Source organism: Manacus candei, unplaced genomic scaffold (genome assembly GCF_025592945.1).
Source record: "Manacus candei isolate 608988 ecotype Guabito, Panama unplaced genomic scaffold, ASM2559294v1 h1tg000023l, whole genome shotgun sequence".
Taxonomy (NCBI): Eukaryota; Metazoa; Chordata; class Aves; order Passeriformes; family Pipridae; genus Manacus; species Manacus candei.
The window spans coordinates 7,759,145-7,780,564 of record NW_026138071.1 but is presented as its reverse complement, the minus strand read 5'-3'; the positions used below and the strand labels follow the sequence as shown (position 1 = coordinate 7,780,564).

At 60.5% G+C, this 21,420-nt stretch overlaps 3 protein-coding genes across 6 annotated transcripts; 2 read left to right on the top strand and 1 right to left on the bottom strand.

Annotated features, from left to right (window-relative positions):
* The first annotated feature begins 564 nt into the window (after positions 1–564).
* On the top strand, positions 565–4,480 carry LOC127471264 (tubulin alpha-4A chain). The gene is made up of 4 exons (XM_051788055.1): positions 565–679; positions 2,344–2,566; positions 3,054–3,202; positions 3,414–4,480. Exons 1-4 carry the CDS (start codon positions 677–679, stop codon positions 4,383–4,385), a joined length of 1,347 nt encoding a protein of 448 aa, XP_051644015.1. The 5' UTR covers positions 565–676; the 3' UTR covers positions 4,386–4,480.
* Positions 4,481–5,546: 1,066 nt separating this feature from the next.
* STK16 (serine/threonine kinase 16) lies at positions 5,547–21,008 on the bottom strand. Of its 2 annotated transcripts, XM_051788062.1 has the most exons (20): positions 20,802–21,008; positions 20,389–20,498; positions 19,898–20,000; positions 19,323–19,507; positions 18,933–19,048; positions 18,662–18,809; positions 18,208–18,430; positions 17,930–18,031; positions 17,576–17,731; positions 17,362–17,478; positions 16,646–16,919; positions 16,053–16,164; positions 15,762–15,929; positions 15,573–15,643; positions 7,012–7,231; positions 6,806–6,939; positions 6,611–6,731; positions 6,441–6,536; positions 6,249–6,370; positions 5,547–6,160 (listed from the first exon to the last, which is right to left on the bottom strand). In XM_051788062.1, the coding sequence occupies exons 1-20, from the start codon at positions 20,926–20,928 to the stop codon at positions 6,022–6,024; spliced, it is 2,844 nt and encodes a 947-aa protein (XP_051644022.1). In that variant the 5' UTR covers positions 20,929–21,008; the 3' UTR covers positions 5,547–6,021. The 2 variants fall into 2 exon arrangements, with proteins under 2 accessions (XP_051644022.1, XP_051644021.1); XM_051788061.1 differs by lacking the exons at positions 15,573–15,643; positions 15,762–15,929; positions 16,053–16,164; ... (9 more) ...; positions 20,389–20,498; positions 20,802–21,008 and adding an exon at positions 7,935–8,063.
* GLB1L (galactosidase beta 1 like) lies at positions 8,762–14,170 on the top strand. 3 transcript variants are annotated; one of them, XM_051788052.1, is made up of 17 exons: positions 8,762–8,927; positions 9,372–9,544; positions 9,860–10,010; positions 10,244–10,304; positions 10,579–10,673; positions 11,057–11,237; positions 11,326–11,384; positions 11,552–11,673; positions 11,854–11,894; positions 12,190–12,308; positions 12,446–12,520; positions 12,598–12,687; positions 12,819–12,932; positions 13,190–13,321; positions 13,649–13,726; positions 13,785–13,864; positions 13,934–14,170. In XM_051788052.1, the coding sequence occupies exons 1-16, from the start codon at positions 8,814–8,816 to the stop codon at positions 13,842–13,844; spliced, it is 1,665 nt and encodes a 554-aa protein (XP_051644012.1). In that variant the 5' UTR covers positions 8,762–8,813; the 3' UTR covers positions 13,845–13,864; positions 13,934–14,170. The 3 variants fall into 3 exon arrangements, with proteins under 3 accessions (XP_051644012.1, XP_051644010.1, XP_051644011.1); XM_051788050.1 differs by having other exon boundaries at positions 13,649–13,864; XM_051788051.1 differs by lacking the exons at positions 12,446–12,520; positions 12,598–12,687 and having other exon boundaries at positions 13,649–13,864.
* Positions 21,009–21,420: the final 412 nt, after the last annotated feature.

Here is a 21,420-nt window from a genome sequence, read left to right as displayed (position 1 = left end):
ACAAGTTATTAACAGCAAGCGGTCTGCAATGACCCTTTTTTGGCAGCCCAGATTTGTCATGCAGATCTGCAGCCTCACAGGGTTGTGCAGAACTGACTGTTTGTCCCTACTGGGAGAGAAAGGCAAACCTTGGCTGGAGGCTTCCAGAGTATTGATGGCAAAGGGAGGTTTGGGGGTACCCTGGCTCCAGAGTCTCATGTGTGTCTGTATCATGTTTCTCCTTATTTCTCCTGTTCTAGAGGCCCAAGCGGTCTCGGGGTGTCCTCATGTCCCAGGGGGAAGCTGGTGACAGAGCAGGTTAGGGGCTGCTCTACCTGCTCGGATTCCGGTGCTGGTGGTTGAGCACCGCCGGTCACCCCTGGGGGTTGGTGCCCAAGTCTTCTGCCCGCAGCCTGGCCAGGTGTCCCCGCTTCCCTCCCGGCAGAGAAGGGGGAGCAGCCCCGGCCCCCGCACCTCGGAGTTCCTCCGCAGCTGGAAAGACCCCGCCAGGTTTCCAAGGACCCCGAAGTGGGTACTCCCCCCTTACATGCAAGCGTACCCAAAATAAGGGGGCGTGGCGGCAGCAAGCCCCTCCCCCCTATAAGAGAGCGCTGCGGCGGGGATTGCAGCAGCCGCAGCTCAGCGCCGAGCCCCGCAGCACCGAGCAACCGGGACAGCCCGCACCCCCCGCCGCAACATGGTGAGTGTGGGCCGGCGGCGGGCACGGCGGTGGGGAGGGCGCCCGGCAGCCCCCCGGCGATGCCCCTGCAGCCCCCCCGCGGCACCTTGCCCGGCGGAGCGGCCGCGACGCGCCCCCTCCTTCCCCGCCGTGACCTTGGGCAGCTCTACCGGCCCCTGCCCGGGGGCAGCCGTGCCCCCTCGCCCGCTCCCCCCGCCGCCGATGCCGGGGTGCCTGCCCTCACCCCGCTGCCGCCGCGGGGAGGGCCCTGGGGATGGAGGGGGGTGACCTCTCCGGTGGGGAGCGGTGTCGGGGGACGGACGGGGACAGCTGCTGGGGGTGGAGGCGCCAGCCAGGCTCCGGGGGCCGGAGCTGGGCGCTCGGCAGGGCTCCCCCTACGGCAGCGGACGCCCCGTCGGGGCTGGTGGTGGGGCGCTGTTGTGGGGGTCTCGTCCCTCCAGTCCCGTCCCGCGGGGGTATGGCAGCGGCAGAGCGGGCCGGGGCCGCTCTCCGAAGCGGGCAGTCGCCGCTGCCCTCGCCCGGGGCCGGGGCTGTCTATATTTAGCGGCTCAGGAGTGGGCCAGGGCCGTGCCAGGAGGCGCAGCGCTCTGCCCTCCCCGCCGCAGTGCTGACCGGGCTCTGCCGGGGGCTCTGCTGGGGACCCTGCACAGGACTGCCCTCCCTTCCTCCCGGCGGCTGGCCCTCCCGCAGGAGGCAGGAGCCCTTGTCCTACTCTGGCGCTGAACGGAGGCACGGACCCCATCATAGCTCAGGGCACTGTGCAGTTGGGAAATGCAGGAGGAAAATCCTCCAGGATGCCCAGGCTGAGTCGGGGTGTCCCGCCAGGGGAAGCAGGGATGCTGGGAGTAATGAAACAGGGATGCTAGTACTAGCAGAGGCGGGTTGCCAGGGATAGGGGACCAAGGGTGCCAGGGGCAGCAGAGGAGGGATGCCGGGGTAGCAGAGCAGGCCTAAACTTAATGTATGGGGTTGCACAAGGTACATCTCCAGCTCACAGCCTGATCCCCAGCACTTCTGCCAACGCAGGTTTTGCAGCACAGCGTTGGGACTGTGTAGCCTAGGGAGTCTGTATGCTGCCTCAGAAACTGCTGGGCTTCGCTGCCAGCCCTCACCTGGCTGCCACCCACCACCCTTGCATCTCCAAGGCCACTCACCCCAGGAAACTGAGGGCTTATCTGGCTCTGGAGCAGCAGGCAGGACAGTTCCCCCATGCTAGTTGCCACTCATGGGTTAAATGTGTGCCCCTGTCAACTCAGCCCCTCACTGGACTGCTGTGGCAAGGGGAAGGAGCTGGGTCTGCCAGGGACCCTGGCAAAGTGGCTGGGGCAGGGAAGCTGGACGAGGCTCTGCTCCCCATGCTGCTGGAGGACAGGCCTGGCCAGAGTCTGTTGTGCTAGTGGCCGCCAGCAAGGGCAGGGCAAGAGGGATGCCAGAGCTGGCTCTCGACCCAGCAAGTGTTTGTGCATGGCTGAGGGCAATGACAGACGTATGGGGCCCCTCAGGGGCACACAGGAGGTCACTCAAAGGAAAACATGCTCTTGAGGGTCACTAACCAGAGCAAGTCATGTGTGGGTGACTCTGTGGCACTGGCACCAGGCAGAGCGCTCCCTGGGACAGGCAGAACAGAGCTGTGCCAGGATCTGACCCTGCCTCCCCCTCCCCAGCGCGAGTGCATCTCCGTCCACGTCGGCCAGGCCGGCGTCCAGATGGGCAACACCTGCTGGGAGCTGTACTGCCTGGAGCACGGCATCCAGCCCGATGGGCAGATGCCCAGTGACAAAACCATTGGTGGAGGGGATGACTCCTTCACCACCTTCTTCTGTGAGACCGGGGCTGGGAAGCATGTCCCACGGGCCATCTTTGTGGACCTGGAGCCCACTGTGATTGGTGAGTACTGGAGATCACATGGCCTGGGGTGCCCCCATGGGTGGGTAGCAGGCAGCAGGTGTGTGGTGCTTGTGCTCTGCTGACAATATCCTGCACTGGGTTCAACCCGAGGGCCCTTCTTTTTCCCCAGGAGAAGCCACAAACCTGAGCACCTGCTTTTGTTCTTGAAGTGTCCTAGAGGCAGCGGTGCTTGTACCACATGTGCGCAGAGAGAAACCAGCCCAACCGGCAAGGCAGCTCCTGCTGTGCTTGTGGGCAGGGAGCTCCGGATGGGTGGGAGAAGCTGAGCTGCACAGGGAGGTGGCAGCCACCTCCTGCTGCCAGAGAAACCTGATGCTGGTGTTGGCCTTGCTGACTTGTGGGTCCTTGGCCATGGCAGTGGCAGGCGGAGCCAAGGTGAGGGATGGCTGCTGGCATCCACTCTGCTTGGCGGCTGGCTCAAACCAACTGCCTCCACCGGGCTCAACCTGCCCCTCTTCTCTCCTAGATGAGGTTCGGGGAGGAGTCTACCGCCAGCTCTTCCATCCTGAGCAGCTGATCACTGGCAAGGAGGATGCTGCCAACAACTATGCCCGTGGGCACTACACTATTGGCAAAGAGATCATTGACCAAGTGCTGGACAGGATCCGGAAGCTGGTAAGTGACTGCAGAGAGGGGACATGTCCCCCTGACTGGTGGGATCCAGCATCCTGCTGGGGCTCAGAGCACACTGCAAGCCCTGCTGCACCCTGGGAGGATTCTGCAGCTGCCCAAGGCAGGGATGGACCAGGTCCTGAAGGGACTTCTGGATAGTCAGGCCTTCACAAAGAAATGTGTCTCAGAAAATCTTGTGCATCTCTCTCTGCAGGCTGACCAGTGCACAGGACTCCAGGGATTCCTTGTGTTTCACAGTTTTGGAGGTGGCACAGGCTCTGGGTTCACCTCCCTGTTGATGGAACGACTCTCTGTTGACTACGGCAAGAAGTCCAAGCTGGAGTTCTCCATCTACCCTGCACCACAAGTCTCCACTGCTGTGGTAGAGCCCTACAACTCCATCCTCACCACACACACTACCCTGGAGCACTCAGACTGTGCTTTCATGGTGGACAACGAGGCCATCTATGACATCTGCCGCAGGAACCTGGACATCGAGCGCCCAACCTACACCAACTTGAACAGACTCATCAGTCAGATTGTCTCATCCATCACAGCATCACTGAGGTTTGATGGAGCCCTGAATGTTGATCTGACCGAGTTCCAGACCAACCTGGTGCCCTACCCTCGCATCCATTTCCCCCTGGCCACCTATGCCCCTGTCATCTCCGCAGAGAAGGCTTATCATGAGCAGCTGTCAGTGGCCGAGATCACCAACGCCTGCTTTGAGCCAGCCAACCAGATGGTGAAGTGCGACCCTCGCCATGGCAAGTACATGGCCTGCTGCCTGCTGTACCGCGGGGACGTGGTGCCCAAGGACGTCAATGCCGCCATTGCCACCATCAAGACCAAGCGCAGCATCCAGTTTGTGGACTGGTGCCCCACGGGCTTCAAGGTGGGCATCAACTACCAGCCGCCCACGGTGGTGCCAGGGGGTGACCTGGCCAAGGTGCAGCGCGCCGTCTGCATGCTGAGCAACACCACAGCCATCGCTGAGGCCTGGGCTCGCCTGGACCACAAGTTCGACCTGATGTACGCCAAGCGCGCCTTTGTGCACTGGTACGTGGGCGAGGGCATGGAGGAAGGGGAGTTCTCTGAGGCACGGGAGGACATGGCTGCTCTGGAGAAGGATTACGAGGAGGTGGGCCTGGACTCCTACGAGGATGAAGAGGAGGGTGAGGAGTAGAGAAGCCTCAGCCAAAAAGGACCATGCTCCTTCCCAATGTTACCTGCAGAAACCCTTTGCAATAAACCGTTTCAGAGCCTCTGTGTCTCCCACTATCCCCCCAGCTGTATCGGTTTCTTGCCAGGTCAGGTGTGTGGTGAGTGCTTCAGCCCTGGTACTGGTGCTGCTATGCTTCCTCCCAGTGCTCTGTTCCAGCTCCGGCTTGCTTCCCATGTAGGTAATAGCCCTGGGGTCCAGTCCCTGGGGCTGTAGCACACATCCCACCCCCCTCACTGCTCCAGCCAGCGGTGAATACCACTCCCTCATGTGATGTATGGCCCCATGTTCTACCCTGGAGCTTAGGGGAGCAGATTTGGTCTGAGCAGGAAAAGATCAGCAGCTGCGGAGTCTTCTCCCCATGTGCAGCGTGTGGATAGGCAGGCTCATCTGGAAGGATAGTGGTTGAAGCAGTGGGAGCAGTCTGGCACCCCTGCCCCTGTGGCCACAACGCAGGGCAAAGGGTATGCACGGCTCACTGGTGCAGTGGGTGCACCCCGCAAGGGCACCCGGCATGGCACAAACCCCCGCGGCTGCTGTACTGCTGTGTGTGGTGAGAGGATTAAAGGAGGGGAATGCTCCCTGTGAAACTGCTTGTCTGCATCTTTTTTTTTTTAGCACCCCTCTGTGGACAGCCCAGCTGCTGTGTGTCCCAGTGAGCCCCTCCAGCCAAGGCTGCCTGCTGGACTGGGAGTGTCCCCAGCACTGGGATGGTTGTGCTGTCCCCAGGCTCTGCTCATTCCCACTGGAGCAGAACTCCTGCTCCTGCCTCCCAAGGTCTGGCAGCTTCCCGGTCTGGGCACCCACCTCCCTCTCCCTGGGCAGCAGAGAAGTCTGGCCTGTACCCCTGCCACCACCCTTCTGCCTGCGCTGAGCCCAGCCCCAGAGGCTCTGAACAGCAGTGCCTGGCTCCAGCTGTGGAGTTGTGTTAGCTTCTGTCAGGACAGTTCTGGGGCCAGGGATTAACTTTCCCTGCTTACTGCTAATGCTCTGTCTGTGCCTCCCCAGCTGGCCTCTGCTGCCCTTCCCCTCTAGTAACGCTTGGCTGCTTAACCCAGACAGTGTGCCCTGCTCTCCTCATGACCCGGCAGGATCCCTCCCCACAGAGAGGGACACAGCCACACCTCCGCAAGAACGTATTTTACTTCAAACACAAGGCAACGTTGGTGCCAAGAGCAGTGGCAGAGTGGGCACTGGGGCCCTCTGCCTCCCTCCAGCACAGCACCGGGACCCAGCCTGCAGTTCTGCCCCGGGCAGGAGTGACCTTCCTGGGACACGGAGCTGCGGTACTGTGGCTCCTGCCCCCTGGGGGGTCCTACAACATCCTCTTCTGTCACCCCTGGGGGAGGCAGCAGCCAGCGAGGGCCCCATGTTTAGCAGCAGATCACACGTCCACAGCTCTGAGGCACAGACCAAGGCCCAGGTAGCAGCATCCAGGGCACAGAACACTCCAAATCCAACACACCTCCAGCATAGCGCAGCAGCTCTCCCCCAGGGCATTAGTTCCCTCTGCAACAGGTCTGCAGGGGAGCAGGGATTAGGGCAGCTGCTTTTCTCCTGGCTCAGCCTCGGGGCGCATCACTGCTGGAATGGGATGGGCTCAGATCTGTGTGGTGTCCTGTCCGGCCAGTGCTGGCTGCAGCCCCTCCAGCTGACAAAGGATGTCATCTATGTTGGGTCGCTCCTGGGGGTTCACTGTCATCATGGAGGAGAGCAGGCGCTGCAAACCAGCTGAGTACCTGGAGGAAAGACAGCGACAGGAAGACCCATGTGGAGCACAGGACAGGGGGCTACCCAGGAGTGGGGTCACCCTCCCCAGCCCCTCACCTGGTTGTGGGGGGAAACGTGATCGGGTTCTGCACTGCCAGAGCCACACTGTCACCCTTCTGGAAAATGGCATCAAAGGGGCCCTCCCCAAACATCATGCAGTACAGCACACAGCCTAGGGACTGGAGCACAGTTGGGTCAGGGCAGCTTCGTGGCAGTGGGACAGGGTGGGCCAGAAGGCTGGATCCTTACCCAGATATCTGTGCGCTCATCTATGACGCACTGGCTCGGCACCGTGAAGAGCTCAGGAGCACGGTAGGAGATGGTGCAGCGCTGGGCAGCCCAGTCCTGCAGAGGGGAGAGCGGGGATAAAGGGCTTGGGGCAGGGAGAGGCTGGTGGGGTGATGTCCCAGGCCACCCACCTGCACAGCCATGGCCTCCCGAGAGCTGTTGACTTCGATGCGAGCTTGGTTCATGGAACCCAGATCCATCAGCACAGGCTGGTCATCCTCATCCAGCAGCACATTGGTGGGCTTGAGGTCTCTGTGGGGATAGACATCACCAAGCACCCACTGGGGCCCCTGCCAACCCCCCAGCCAGCACTGCCAGCCCCTCACCTGTGTGCATAGCCCTTGCTGTGGATGGCTTGCAGCCCGTGGCAGATCCCATGGAGGATGAGGAGGATCCGCTGCTCTGGCATGAAGGTCCCTTTCTCTCGCAGTGCTTCCACCTCTCTCCAGAGGGTCCCGCCCTGGCAAACACAAGCAGCTGGTCACCACTGCTGCTCCTGGGGTGGTGAGGCAGCCAGGAAAGCCCCTCTCACCTTCACATAGGGCAGGAGAAGCCAGGCCTCGTGCTTGGCACCCTTCTCCACCATGGCATGGGCCACCAGGCGCAGGATGTTGGGATGGTCGAAGAGGCCATGCATCTCCACCTCGTGCAGGGCGGCCTGGCGGTCCTCCTTGTCGTGGCACAGGATGCGCTTCAGGGCGTAGAAGCGCCCATCCCGCAGCCCCTCCACCAGGTCCACATAGCTGAAGCCCCTGCAAGGAGTCAAGCATGGCGTGGGCTGAGCACTGTGGCATCCATGTCAGGGCCTTGAGCCCAGTCTAAACTATCAACACTCAGAGGAGAGGCCAGAGGGAATTCCTCAGCCATGCCAAAGCATCCCCTCTCTGCATGAAAAACCCCACTGGTCCAATCACCCCCACTCCCATGGCTCTGAGCACCCACTCCTTGGCATGACCAACCCTGCCACCCAGCATGAGAATCCATCGCCATGCACAAGCATCCCTTATGCTGAAGCATCAACCCCCACCAAGCCCAAGTATTTCCCCCATGCCCCAACGTGACCTGAGCTCAAGCATTTCCCCACCCTGCCCGACCATTCCCTGCGCCAGAGCATCACCCCCCTGCCCAAGCATGTCCCTACGCACAAGCACCCCCCTTATCTAAGCATCTCCTTATGCCTGAGCATCACCCCCACGCCTGGACATTCCCATGCCAAATCATCCCCCATGCACAAGCACACCCCTGCCCAAGCACGCCCCCCAAACTCGAGCACTCCCCCTGCACAAGCGCCCCCAGGCCCGCGCGCCTCCCCATACCCGAGCATCTCCCAAGCCCGAGCATTCCCCAAGCCCTAGCACATCGCCCCCCCGCCCGTAGATCCCCCTTGCCCGAGCATCCCTCGCAGACCCCGGGGACCCCCCGCCCGAGCCCCCCGCGCCCCAGCCAGCCGCGCACCCCTCTGCCAGGCGGTGGAGCAGGAGGTACCGCGCTCCCCCCAGGCTGACGGTGCCCCGGGAGCAGACGCACAGCGTCTGCCCCATCGCCCGCCCGCGTCATCGCCCGCCGCCGCGCGTCACCCCCGGCGTCACCCGCCGCGTCACCCACCGGGCGGGGCGCCGCCGCCTCCCGCCGCTCGGGGATCCCGGGCTCCCTCCTCCGTGCGAGCGGGGACCGCAGCGCCCGGCAGCCCCGCGCGGTGCCCCCGGCGCGGTGGCATCCCCCGGTGGCGGTGGCGGCAGCAGCCCGCAGCCCCGCCGCTCCCGGGGCTGGCCCCGGTGAGCCAAACCCCTCGCACAGGTGAGCGGGTCGGCGCTGCAGGGGACAGAGATGACGGAGCCACCTCAGCGGAGCTCGTCCTTCCCTGCGGCATCTCCCGACACACCTGTCATCAGCTCTAGCCCCAGCTCTGACCCTCTGTCCGGGGATGTTTTCCTTTCCCTCAGCCGGCAGCAGCATCCCTCCTACTAGAGCTACAGCCGAGGTTTCCATCACCACCTCTTTGATGGAAGAAGCGGGCTGAGCTCACTGGAAGGGTTCTGCTTGGTGGTGATACTTTTATGAGGCTCCTTGTCCCCCCACATGTGTCACCCACTATCCCGGGGGGCACCGGGGATGTGCCCGCCGGCCGGAGCCTTCTTGGTGGTGTGCCGCCAGCATCCCCTGCTGGATGGGCTTTGGAGGGGCTGATGTGCGGCTGGCCAGGCGTGGAGAGTCGGACCCGCCCATCCCCGTCCCATGATCCCGCCCCAGCCGTGCTGCAGTTCCAGCTGCTTGCACTGAATATCTGGAGGAAGCAGCACTCGGCGCTGGCTAAGATCCTTCTCGGATCATGTGATGGTGGTGTCCACGTCCAGCTTCGTCCTCTGCCCCGGGCCTGCCGAGCACCCGGCGAGGATGGGGCTGCCGGCCCTCGCCCTGCTGCTGGCGGTGAGGCTCCTGAGTACGCAGGTTAGCAAACATGGGTGGAAAAGTTTGTGAGAACCGTGTGGAGCTAGGCTATGAAGGATCCGGTGGAACGACACCGGAATCTGCCTTGCTTCCCTCTCCGTGTTCCTACTCTTCCTGCTATGGCTTCCTTGTGCTGCCGCCCACGTCCCGCTCCAGTGTCCCGCTTGCATTTCCAGCTCCCTGCCTGTCCTTTTAGCACCCCTCCCAGCAGCACCCATTCCCCAAAATGCCACTAGCTCAGCCGCTGGATGTTTGATTAGCAGGGAGGGTGTGAATGGTTGCTCTGCTTATCCCTTCTGCTCTCCCAGGGCAGTGTGGTACCCTCCTCGGGGAATAGCCCCCCCAGAAATAGCCCCCATCAGTCCCTGTCCCAGGGAGCATGGGAGGGGGCAGCTGGGCTTGCAGAGAGTCTTCTGCCTCCCCAAAACTGCCACTCTCCTGCAGGCCTCTCCCTCACCACGCTCCTTCCAGGTGGATTATGAGCGCAACTGCTTCCTTAAGGATGGTGTCCCTTTCCGCTACATCTCAGGCAGCATCCACTACGCCCGTGTCCCGCGGCCTGCCTGGAGGGACCGGCTGCTCAAGATGCACATGAGTGGGCTCAGCACTGTGCAGGTGTAAGCCCCAACGGCGCACAGCCCACTGCCACCACAGCCACTTGGGGTTTCTGGGATCTCTGGAGTAGGAACAGAGACAAAGGTGTTGTCTGACCACAGGGAGAAAGGTCCAACACTTGCACTGGGCTGTTGTTCCAGGACAACCCTGCCAGACACAAGCATGAACCTGGGCTAGTGCCAGTCCAACCCCAGTTGCCATAATCAGCTCAGGCTGGAGGCCAGTTCCCAGAAGCAAAGGGACCAGCTGGTGGGATGGTTCCCTGTTCTGCTGGAGTACCCTTAACCCCTGCATGCTGATCTCCCCTCTTGCCCCAGCTATGTCCCCTGGAACTACCATGAGACGCTGCCAGGGGTTTATGACTTTGCTGGGAACCGGGATGTGGAAGCCTTCTTGGACCTGACAGCTGAGCTGGGACTTCTGGTGATCCTGTGGCCAGGGCCCTACATCTGTGCAGAGTGGGAGATGGTGAGCCCTGGCCCCCAGCATGGCAGAGGGGTGACGGGTGGTCTAGGAAGGGCTCAGTGGGGTTGGCCTTTCTGGCTGCCACAGTGACTCCAGTGTCATGCCAGCCAAAGTTGCTGCCCTGTGGGGCACATGCTGCACTGGTGCTGAGCATTAGCACTGCGCTGGCTGGTTTCAGCTGTGTGTCAGCCCGGGCTGCTGAGCAGTTTCTTTGCTTCCCCACCCTGTTTCTCCAGGGTGGCCTACCTGCCTGGCTGCTGTGGAAACCAGACATCATCCTGCGCTCCTCTGACCCCGGTGAGGCTCAGCACAGGGCTCTGGCCACTGTGTTCTTACAGCCTGGTGCCAGCCCTAGCACACTGGTGTCTCTCCACACACCTGCCAGCCCCACGTGTGTTGTCTTTCTTATAGTCTTCTCCATCTTTTGGGAGCCTCGTGGTTTGTACTCCACCTCCGCTTCCCCATTGTGCTTGGCCCTTCCCTGTCTTTTCTGTCTTCCTCCTGGCAGGCTGATTGCAAGTGGGCTGGGGTGGATGCTGCAGCCAGGCTGAGCTGCCCTCTGTCACCCCAGCCTACCTGGCAGCTGTGGACTCCTGGCTCCATGTCCTGCTGCCCAAGATCAAGCCACACCTGTACCAGCATGGGGGGAACATCATCAGCGTGCAGGTACGGTGCCGTGGGGCCCAGCTCCCTGCCCTGCTCTGGGTCATCTTTGGATGTGCCCCAAAAAGGCACCTGTACACCCTACACCATGACCTCACCCAGTACAGCTCAGATAAATCCCTCTCAACTTCTGGACCTGGGTCTAAATCCAAAGGCTGGGACTCTGAGGTACCTGTCATCACCCCAGTTGTGGTTTGAGGGACACTGGCAGATAGGGCTCATGGTGGGGCTGAAAGGTCATTTTCAGGACACACCTGGGGGGTTTCACTACATCTAATGATGTCAGGAGGAAAGGGGGGAGCTGGGTGTTTATCCCAGTGGGTGGTGGGACCTGGCTGCAGCCCTGTCATATGCATCCTGGGTGGCAGTCCATGCCTTGCTCACAGGTGGAGAATGAATATGGGAGCTACTATGCCTGTGACTATGGATACCTGCGGCACCTGCTGGGCTCCTTTCGGGCGCTGCTGGGGAGCGAGGTGCTGCTCTTCACCACCGACAGCACGGGAGCGGAGGAGCTGCGCTGTGGCACCCTGCAGGGGCTCTACACCACCATCGACTTCGGGCCAGGTACCCCTACGGGGGAGGAGGAGGACAAGGAGAGAGAATGGGGATTCCTTCTCTATCCTGCTCAAACCTCCTCTCTTCACCTCCACAGGATCCAATGTGACAGAGCTGTTTGATGCCCAGCGCCGTGTGGAACCGAAGGGCCCCCTGGTGAGCTTGGCATGGGCACTGTGGGGGAATGCCCTGTGATGGCTTTGGGGAGGCAGAGGCAAAGAGGGGTGTTGGGGCCAGGCTGCAGGTGAGCAGGTGGAATGTGGATGACAAATGGGTGCCAGGAGCCCCAGGTCCAGGCGGGTGACAGTCCCTTTCTCCCCTAGGTAAACTCTGAGTACTACACAGGTTGGCTGGACTACTGGGGGGAGGCGCACGCCAGCACCAGTGCAGCGTGGGTGGCCCAGGGGCTGGAGGACATACTGCAGCTGGGAGCCAGTGTCAACATGCAAGTAGTCAGCTGGCAGGGGGCACAGCCAGCAGGGGAGGTGGCATCACCTCTACCTTCATCCCACGGGGTTTGGGCAGGCAGGGCTGGGACTGTGGGTGCAGCAGGGAGGGGCCAGTGCCTGGTGAGTCCCTGCCAAGTCTGTGTGGGTTCTGACTGGGTTCTCTGGGGTTATCATAGGTACATGTTTCATGGAGGGACGAACTTTGCCTACTGGAGTGGTGAGTAGGGCCTTGCCCTAGGGAGGGGGCACTGCGGGGCTTGGGGGGCTTTCCTTGGCCATCCCTGAGGAGCCTGCTTCAGGCTGTTGTTCTGTCTCATGGGGCAGGCTGACACATAGCCAAGGGTCCCTGAACCCAAGCTTGTCCTCGCCTGGGGACTCCTTTTGTCCCTAGGCAGGGGTCCACAGTTGGGGATCATGCCCTCCAATTGCATTGCAGCCAGCCTGGGGCTGGCTTCCATGCCCTGGGCTGTGCCAGAGCCCCTTCCTCCTGCTCACATTGCTTCCCCGGCCAGGTGCTGACTACAAGGACCAGTACAAACCAGTGACCACCAGCTATGACTATGATGCCCCCCTGTCAGAGGCAGGAGACCCCACCGAGAAGCTGTTTGCCATCCGCATGGTCATCAGCAAGGTATTGAACTTGGCAGGAAGGGGACAGTACTGGGTACTGCTGCCTGTGCCAGGGCAGAGGGGAACATAGAGGGTCCCAGCAGGGCAAGGGACATCTCCCTGCTTGCCCCAGGGGGCAGCTGACAGTTTGCTGTTCAGTTCCAGCCCCTGCCAGTCGGTCCGATGCCACCTGCCACTCCCAAGTATGCCTATGGCAGGGTAGCCCTGCGGAAGGTGAGTGCCTGTCCTAAAGGCTGTGCTGCCCTGGCCTGGCACTGCTCAACTGCCCAGCACCCATCCCTCCTTTGCAGTATGCTGACCTCCTGGATGTCTTGGATGTGCTGTGCCCCTCTGGGCCCATCCAGAGCCAGTTCCCCCTCACCTTTGAGGCCATAAAGCAGGTGAAGGGCTGGGAATAGTGGGGAACACTTGGGGAGATGCCCCTGTCTGCCTGGCCCTGGCTCTGGGGCAGAGGAGCAGAGCTCGTCTCCAGCCCCATTTCCCCTCTGTGCTGCTGTGCTGTGTCCTGCAGGCCCATGGCTTTGTGCTGTACCGCACACAGCTGCCCCGGGACATCCTGGACCCAGCCACGCTCACTGCTCCTCCCCACAGCATCTGTGACCGTGGCTACGTGATGCTGCACAAGGTGAGGTTGTGGGAGCACACCAGTCGCTGGGCCAGTGCTGAGGGCTGTGGGACAGCCAGCAGTGGAGCTGTGCCATGCCAGGGCCTTGGGGACAGCCAGAGTGCTGAGAGCCACACTGAGCCCTTGTGGTGTGGCTCTCTAGCCTGAATCTGTCCACTTTGGGCAGAGGGCAGCCCTGGGCTGGCTCTGCAAGGGCTGGCAGCACTGGGGTGGTGGGATCTGAGCACAGACTGGCAGCACTGACCTTGCGGCTTTAGGAGTACCAGGGGATGCTGGAGAGGGATGGGCAGATGACACTGCGTGTGACAGGCAAGGCAGGGGACACCCTGGACATGCTCCTGGAGAACATGGGCAGGATCAGCTTCGGTGCCAATGTCAGTGACTTCAAGGTAAGAGGAGAGAGCCCTCCAGAGGGAATGGCCTGGCCACCCACATGACCAAACACCTCCTCTACTGCCACCTGTGACAGACCCCAGCCTTCAGGGGGGCCACCCCAAGTCCTGTTCCTTGGTTCATCTCACACCATTCCCTGGCAAACCTGCCAGGACAGGACTGAGAGACTGGCACCCCTCTCCCACTTAAGGTGCCATGGCAGCCACGGCCCTTCAGGCCCTCAGAGGGAATCCTATTCCACCTTCACTGCTGCTAGGGAAGCCAAGTATCCTTCTGCCTGTGGCAGACACTGCTACCTCATTTTCCCTCCTGTTCCATCTCAGGGCTTGTTGGGAAACATCTCCTTGGACTCTATCCCTCTCAACAACTGGCTGATCTATCCCCTGGCCATAGATACTGCAGTCCAGCAGGGCTGGCCCCACGCTGCCATGCCAAAATCAAGCAGCAGGGGCAGAGCAGGGCCAGCCTTCTACACCGGGACCTTTGAGACCCCTGGCATTGCCTGGGACACCTTCGTGAAGTTCCCAGGTTGGAGCAAGGTAAGGCAGTGCCAGGAAAGGGGGTGAAGGTAGAGAACACAGCTCAGTCCCATCTCCATCATCTTCTAGGGACAGCTGTGGATAAACGGCTTCAACCTGGGCCGGTACTGGACCCACCGTGGGCCCCAGCAGACCCTCTTCGTGCCCGGCTCGGTGCTGCACGTCGGCTGTCCCAACAACATCACAGTGCTGGAGCTGGAAGGGGCACCCCTCACCCCCCTCTTGCTCTTTCTCGACCGACCCCTTTTCAACAGGACCCTCAGCCACAGCATCTCAGCCACAGAATAAACACAGTGCTGTTGGGCACTGGCCTTGCTTCTTGCTGGGGCTGCAGAGATGGCAGGGGGCTGGTGAAGTACAGAGGCTGCAGGATCCTAGGAAAGTGGCACAAATCCTGACATAGACATACAGAGCTTCTGCCCTCCTCTCAGGCCAGGCAGGGCTTGTGCTAATGAGAAAGGGGCCCAGGATTGAGATTTATTTGCATGTTAATCCCACATTCATCCCAAATAGTTCCAGTACTCATGCTGACTCTGCCCCTGTCTAAGGAGTCAAGGCACCTTTTTATTGACAATGTAGGCAGAAGAGGTAGTTGCTAACATGAAAGGGCTGAGCTGCTGAGGGCAGCCAGGAGAGGAGAGGGCAAAGAACCACCTCAAAGGTGCCCATAAGCGTGGCTGGAGGTAGCTCAGGGCTGCAGGGTCTGTATGTGTCAGGATCTGTCCCTCCACCACAGACAGCAGCCTACAAGGTAGCCATGAGAAAATCTGGAAGCAGGACCCCCAGCTGGAGCCGGGCCACCAAACAGTCCTGGCACCACACAGTAGCACAACCTCTCAGTTATAACGTCCCCAGAGTCAGCACCCAGAGTGACATTCATGCCTAGAGCCTTGCCAGTGCTGCCCCAGAGTGACATGGTCCACAGGCTCTCCCTCGCTGCACAGCCAGTGCTCAGCTGTGTCCCCACATTGGTCCTTGGCAGGTGGCAGCAGTCCCCAGCCTTAGGTGTGTCTGGCCTGTGCCCGGCGGTGGGTTTGCAGGCAGGCCGTGGAGCAGAAGGAGAAGTCAAGGTAATGGAAAGGGATCCGTCCCAGCAGGGACTCTCCACAGTGCCAGCAGCGGCTGCAGGAAAGAACAGAGCTGGCCCTGAGTAAAGGGGACACTTGAAGAGAGTTAGAGGAGGAGAAGATTCACTGCCTGGGCTGTGACATGAGACACCAGCAGCATGAGGGAGCTGATGCTTGTCTGGTCCTGCAGGGCTGATGTGCTCACCCAGCAGCCTAGCCAGGACATGCTCCCTGAAGGAGATGCTGTGTGGGAGGATAGTGTGAGGACACTTCGAGGCAGAATAAACATGGAGGAATTTGGCCTCATATGTAGTTGTAAAGCCCCTGCCCAGATCAGCACAGGCTGTGCTGGCTGCCAGTAAGCCTGTGGGATGGCAGAGGGAAGAGGGAACAGGGGCACAGGAGTGGCTGGGGAGTTGGCTTGCCATAGATCTGGCTGCAGGTGGACCGAGTCATCCTTTGCAAAATATTTCAGGGGAGCAGGGCAAGACAGAAAGCAATCTTTTATACAAGCACTGCAGGGAATTGAGTGGACAGGAATAGCTTTAGACTGGAAATGAGACCTGGAGCAAGAAGGGTAGGGAAGAGCTGTGCTGACATGGGAGAGTTTGTGTGCAGAGCCATGCTGCTGGGACCATTACCTGATGTTGGTAAGCGTTGTGCCGGTGTCCTGCAGCTGCGCAGCCAACCTCCGCTCGGCAGCCAGCGCCCTCTGGGGAGCAGAGAGACAGCTCAGCCACCCCTAGCCCCTGGGAGCTGCTGTGCCCAGAGCCCACCACAGTAGCACTGCCTCAGCCGGGCTCAATCCCCTTCCCAATGCACAGCCTCACCTTCTCCCTGTCAGACAGAGCCGCGAACCTCTGCTTCTCTTCCTGCTCCTGCTCCCAGCGCTGCCGCTCCTCCCGCTGCACTTGCTCCCGTTGCTTCCTCTGGGCTTTCTGTGCCCGCTTCTTCTCCAGCTTTTTGGCTTCCATCTCCTGTGTCAGGGGCCCTGGTACCTGGGGGCAGAGGGCAGGCAGCATTTCTCACTGAGCCTGGGGCAACAGCACAAGTGGAAGAGGGGCACTTTGCTCTGGGGTCCCCCAGCTTCCAGAAGGCAAGGGCAGAGGGCAGGCACCCACCTTGGCACGGCTGTAGTCGTACTTGTCTGGATGGTCCACCATGAACTTGCGGAAAGCGTTGCGGGTCGTTCTGTCAGCAGAGACGCAGTACGGGGTCCTTTCCTGCCTGTCCCTGCAAGACAAGGGAGACCAGCTCACCCTGCCACCTTACTGCCCGTGTCCCACTGGACTGTGAGCCCAGTGACTTCCCAGAAATATGCAATGTGTACTGCAGGCCATGGTATCACAGCCAAGGAGGGGAAAGTTCCTTATTCCTACACTAGAATCCTCAAAATCCTCCCCTTCTTGCATCTCAAAGCCCCAGCACGAGGCTTTGGTCTCATCCCTACCCTCAGAACTGCTCACCAATAAACCTGGGTGCACTTTGGGGCATTGCCTTGCCTGCTGCTGTGCCAGACCAGGCAGGCAGAGAAAAGGACGGTTCAGTGCTTAGGCCTCCCATAACAAACCCAGACATCTGGGGTGGTAGTGACCAATCCTGTCTGTCCCAGGACAAGGGTGGCACCAGTTTCCTGCAGCTGAGACAGGAACGAGTTGCTGGACTCCCACAGCAGAGCTGTGGTTGTCAACTGCTAGGGACTCTGCAACCATACCTGAGGGCAGGGTCCGCCCCTGCCTCCAGCAGCAGGGACACGGCCTCCGCCTTGCCTGCCCGCGCTGCCACGTGGAGCAGAGTGCAGCCACGCTCATCCACAGGCTGATTGAGCAGGGAGTAGGCCATATCCAGAGTCTGTGTGACCTCCCCATCCTCGCTGTCCCCTGGCAGGCCCTCGCTCTCTCGCACACCCAGGAGGTGCCGCAGGGTCTGCACATCCCCTGTTTTGCAGGCGGTGAATAAGGCATCGCGGAGCTGGGTCTGAGGGTCTCCTATGAGGGGAGAACAGGAGAGAGTCTGATGCCTCCCTGGGCAGAGTGGTGCTCTGGTCTGACTAGGAAACATGCATGATGCAGTTAAAGCATCATCCTGCTAGCTGGATTTGGGCACTGCAGGATCTCCAGCACCTTCAGAGTCTCTGACAATGTACCATGGCATTGCTGGGCACTGTTGGTAGCAGCCAAGTCCTTTCCTGAGATAAGACCCACTCCAATCCCCTCAAAACACCTGGCTTAGCCAGGTGCTGCCTGGCCCTCCGGTTCAGAGCTACTGCTCCTACATACACACAGCTCACTCAAAGGCACATGGCTGCACTGCAGACATCCCACACCCAGCTGCTCTGGGCACCTGCATGACATGCTCTTCACCCCACTGCAAAGCCACCAGTAAATGGGGCACAGGCATCCAGGTGATCCAGCTCCTGACCCCACTTACCTCCATCACCCCAGAGAAGGGGCCCAGCCTCAGTCTCTCCCTGCAGCTCCGTCACTGGTTCCCAGCCAGGCTGCACACACTGAGTACAATGGTATCCAGTCTCTTCAGCACAGGGCTCTGCACAAGGAACACATGGTAAGGAAGAGGAACAGGGTCAGCCTGCACCTCAGCCATGGCCTTCCTACACCGCCCCCAGACAGCTCTTCCCCCTCACCTTTCTTCACCTTCTTGTCCCTCTTCTTCTTCCTTTTGCGGTTTCGCTTGGGCATCACTTCGAACTCCCGGAGGTCCAAGGTCCCCAGTGTCACTTCGACAGTCTCCAGCTCCCCTGCAGGGCTTTCCTCCTCCTCTTCCTCCTCCACCTCTGGAGCTGAGTGAGTAATAAGACTGAGGCTTACACAGGAGCAATCACTTAGGTCTCTCAGCTGAGCACACTCTATCTTTCTCCTGTCCAAATGAGGCCACATTCCACAGCTTCTTCTCTGGGTTACAAATCTGGTCCATGTCTCCTATCTGGTCAGACTCCTCCTGTTTGCTCAGTTATGTTTCCCTCCATGGCTCAACTCACCAGTTGTGTTCTCCTGTGGGGGATTTGTCTCTGCTTTCCGCTGCCTTTTCTGCCAGACCTTCCTGGGGGACCCAGTGATATCCTCCAGTGGTGTATCCTTCCCTGGGCAGCAAGGGTGCTCCTGTTATTGCCTGGGGACAGGGAACACCCCATGTCTCCAGGGATTGAGGGCTGGAGAGCTAGCACCTCCACCCCATAGGGCATCATCCCCTCCCGCACAAGAGATTACATCACCCCACCTGCCCTGACCCACAGGAACAAGGGCTGGTCTGACCTACCATACACCTGCAGGCTGGCCAGCGTGGCGTGGACTCGCAGCACCTCTCGCAGAGTGGCCCTGCGGGTGCTGAGGGGGATGTGGCAGATGCGAGGGTCCCCTCGGGTGAGGGGTGGGTTCCTGCCACCAAAGAGCAGCGCACGGTTGTGACGAGGGGCCCGGAGGAAGATGCGCTGAGCTTCATTCAGGTGCTGTGCCCAGGCTGCCAGGAGGTCCTGAATATCCTGGGGAGGAAGGGGAAGCACTGTGGGATCCTGAGCACATTGCATGGGCAAAGGTATCTCTGGAGCAGGGACAGACCCAGGAGGGCCTCAGAGCAGCCTTGTTTATGCCCTGACCCTCTTGCAGAGCCCACACTCCTGCTATGCCCTCCAGCAGCAGTGTGGTACCACCTCACACAGCCAGATAAGACCACGTCTCCCTGACAAGAGCCCAGTGCTGTGGTGCATCCTCACCTTGAGCAGAGCAGCCTCATTGTAACGCCGCAAGGAAGCTCCAGCCGACCTGGGTGCTGACCCCTGGGCATCCCGCAGGCCCTGGGCTGTGCCACGCCGTGCTCGCACCGTGTAGCGGTGGAAGGTCTTGTGTTCCTGCACCTGGGGGCTGGGGAGAGGGGCAGGCATGAGCAACAGGGCTCAGTGCGCGTGGGATTAACACGCAAAAGTAGCTCCACTTGACCATGCAACCCCGGCCAAGGAGTAAGCCCAGCTGTCGCTCTGTACTCACCCCCGGAACACAGCTCCTGCGAAGTGCCCGCCACCCATCATCAGCACAACCCAGCACGTGCTCATGCTGAGGCTCTGCAGTGATGCTGTCAGCTCTGCTGGCTCCTCGATGTCACCCTGATACACAGACACCCTTGCTAGCAGGGATCACCTCCTTAGCTCTTGCTGTCCCCCAGGGCAGAGATCAGCCCCTCTGCTGGCACCAGAAATAGGTTTCTGGGAGCACCCCAGAGCCAAAAAATAGGCCACCAGCAAGTCTAGTGCTCTGATCTGGCACCAGAGACCACCCTTCCCATCATGGGAAGTCAGGGACTGTCAGACAGATGTCTACCCCCCAGTGCCACCCACCTTCTCTGAGGTCCCTCTCCCAAAAAGCTGGACTGTGACTTGCCTTCCCTGTGACCAGCACGCAGCGATATGCAGAGATGAGCTGGCCCTTCGCATTGCGGACCAGCACCTTGTGGGAGCGGGAAGTCTGTGGGGTCCCAGGGCTGTTAGTGGCAGAGGGCAGCAACTCTGACTCACTGCTTGTATCAGAGCTCTCTGAATCGGATCCTGAGATGCTCGAAACATCACCTGCAAGGGAAAAAAAAAGGTGCAGTGAAACAGGGCAAAGATTAACCAAACAGCCTCCCCAAAACTCTGCAGGTGACTCCAAGAACAAGCCCACAACCCCATGAATGTTCTGTCCAGTACCCTACATATCACAAGGGGGCTGTGGGTTGAGGAGATAGGGGCTTGGGGTTCTGGATCTGCAGGTACGCCTAGGCAGCAGCTCAGTTATAATGCCCCCTTCGCCCTAAAAAAATCATCAAGGCTCAGGAGCAGTGCTGGAACCCCAGAAGACCCCACAGGGGCAGAATAAAGGAACCCTGAGCTAGCAGAAGGCTTCATCCTTGCACAGAACAGGCCCAGCAAGGTCGCTGACAGCCCCTGGGCTCCAATGCAGACAGCCCCCTTCCTCACCTGTGCGGGTCTTCTCCTCAAACACTTCCACAGGCACTGCCCGGCGCCCCCGGAGTCGCTGCTTCAGGTTGAAGCGGTGCCAGTCGAGACGGTAGTGCTCAGTCTGTGGGGCAAAGAGGTATGAGCCAGCAGGGTCTTAGTGGTCCATGGAAACCCCCACCACCAAAGGGCATGAGGTGACAGACCCTGAGGGCTAAACTTATGCTGGGACTCTTCAGTTATCCTGATTGGAAGACTGCAGTACATTACGGAACAGTTAACCTAAAGAGGTACAGGCCTGTGCTATACTTACATTTCCTTCCACTAAATGACACTTCTAATCAATAACATGCAAGGTTTGAGTGCCAGATACCAACAGGACGTGAGCAGTAGAGCTCCAGGAAACAGCCAGCACTGGGCTGCATCACGCTGGGGCTGAGCTTGCACAGCAGGACCTCACCAGTCATGCCAGCCCCACGCCCACCTCATGGTGGCTGCCCGGCCCCGCTCACCTGCTCCTCCCGGCTTCCGAACACCTGCCCACAGGTTGAGCAGCACATCCTCTCTGGCATCTCAGGGACCTCATGGACCTTCTCCTTGCAGCTGGCGGCTGCAGGCTTCTCTGTAGGAAGAAGGAAGCGCTCTGCACAGGCAGCTCCCCAGACTACGCCACAAGGAGCAGAGCGTCCTGGGTCCCTTCTCAGCCACCCAAAGAGCCCTATGGTTGTAGAAGAAGCTTCGGGGACCTTGGGGTGACACTGAGAAAAGCCCATTTATCTGTCCACAAGGCAGCTCCCATGGCCAAGCTCCAGTGTGGCCACCCATGCTCTATTAGGGACAGAGTTCCTAACCTGTGGCTTGGGGCTGGGGGGCAAGAGCTTAGACAAATACTTCCCTCATGCCGTCCCCACGGAGTCCCACGCACCGTGGCTCACTAGTGCCAACTCAGCAGCACCTGCATCTGCAGCAACTCCACCGACAAGGGTCAGACCGTGAAGAAGGACGGGGTCCTGGGCAGCCTCGAACACGGACCTGTTCTCCGGGGCCAGCATCGCTCCTGCTCCTGGCGAATGGGACGGTGCCTGAGCGACAGGCCCGGCAGGAACCACCCGCGGGTGACCCACGGGCACACCGCTCTCTCTGCACCCGAGCCCCCCCTGCGGCCGGGACCTTCCCGCCGTCGCTGCCCCCGGAATCCTGCACCACCCAGGGACATTACCCCCGCGATCATCCCCCCCCAAGCTGCATATCCCCATGAGCTGCCGTACCATCACTCCCCCAAACCTGCCGTGCCCCCATCACCCCCCCAAAGCTGCCGTACCCCAATGAACTCCCCAAGCTGCTGTACCCCCATCGCCCCCCCAAACCTGCTGTACCCCCATCACCCCCCCAAAGCTGTTGTACCCCCACTGCCCCCCAAAAGCTGCCGTACCCCAATGACCTCCCGAAACCTGCCGTACCGCGATGACCCCCGCAAAGCCGCCATACCTCCACTGCCCCCCGAAAGCTGCCATACCTCCACGGCCCCCCGAAAGCTGCCATAC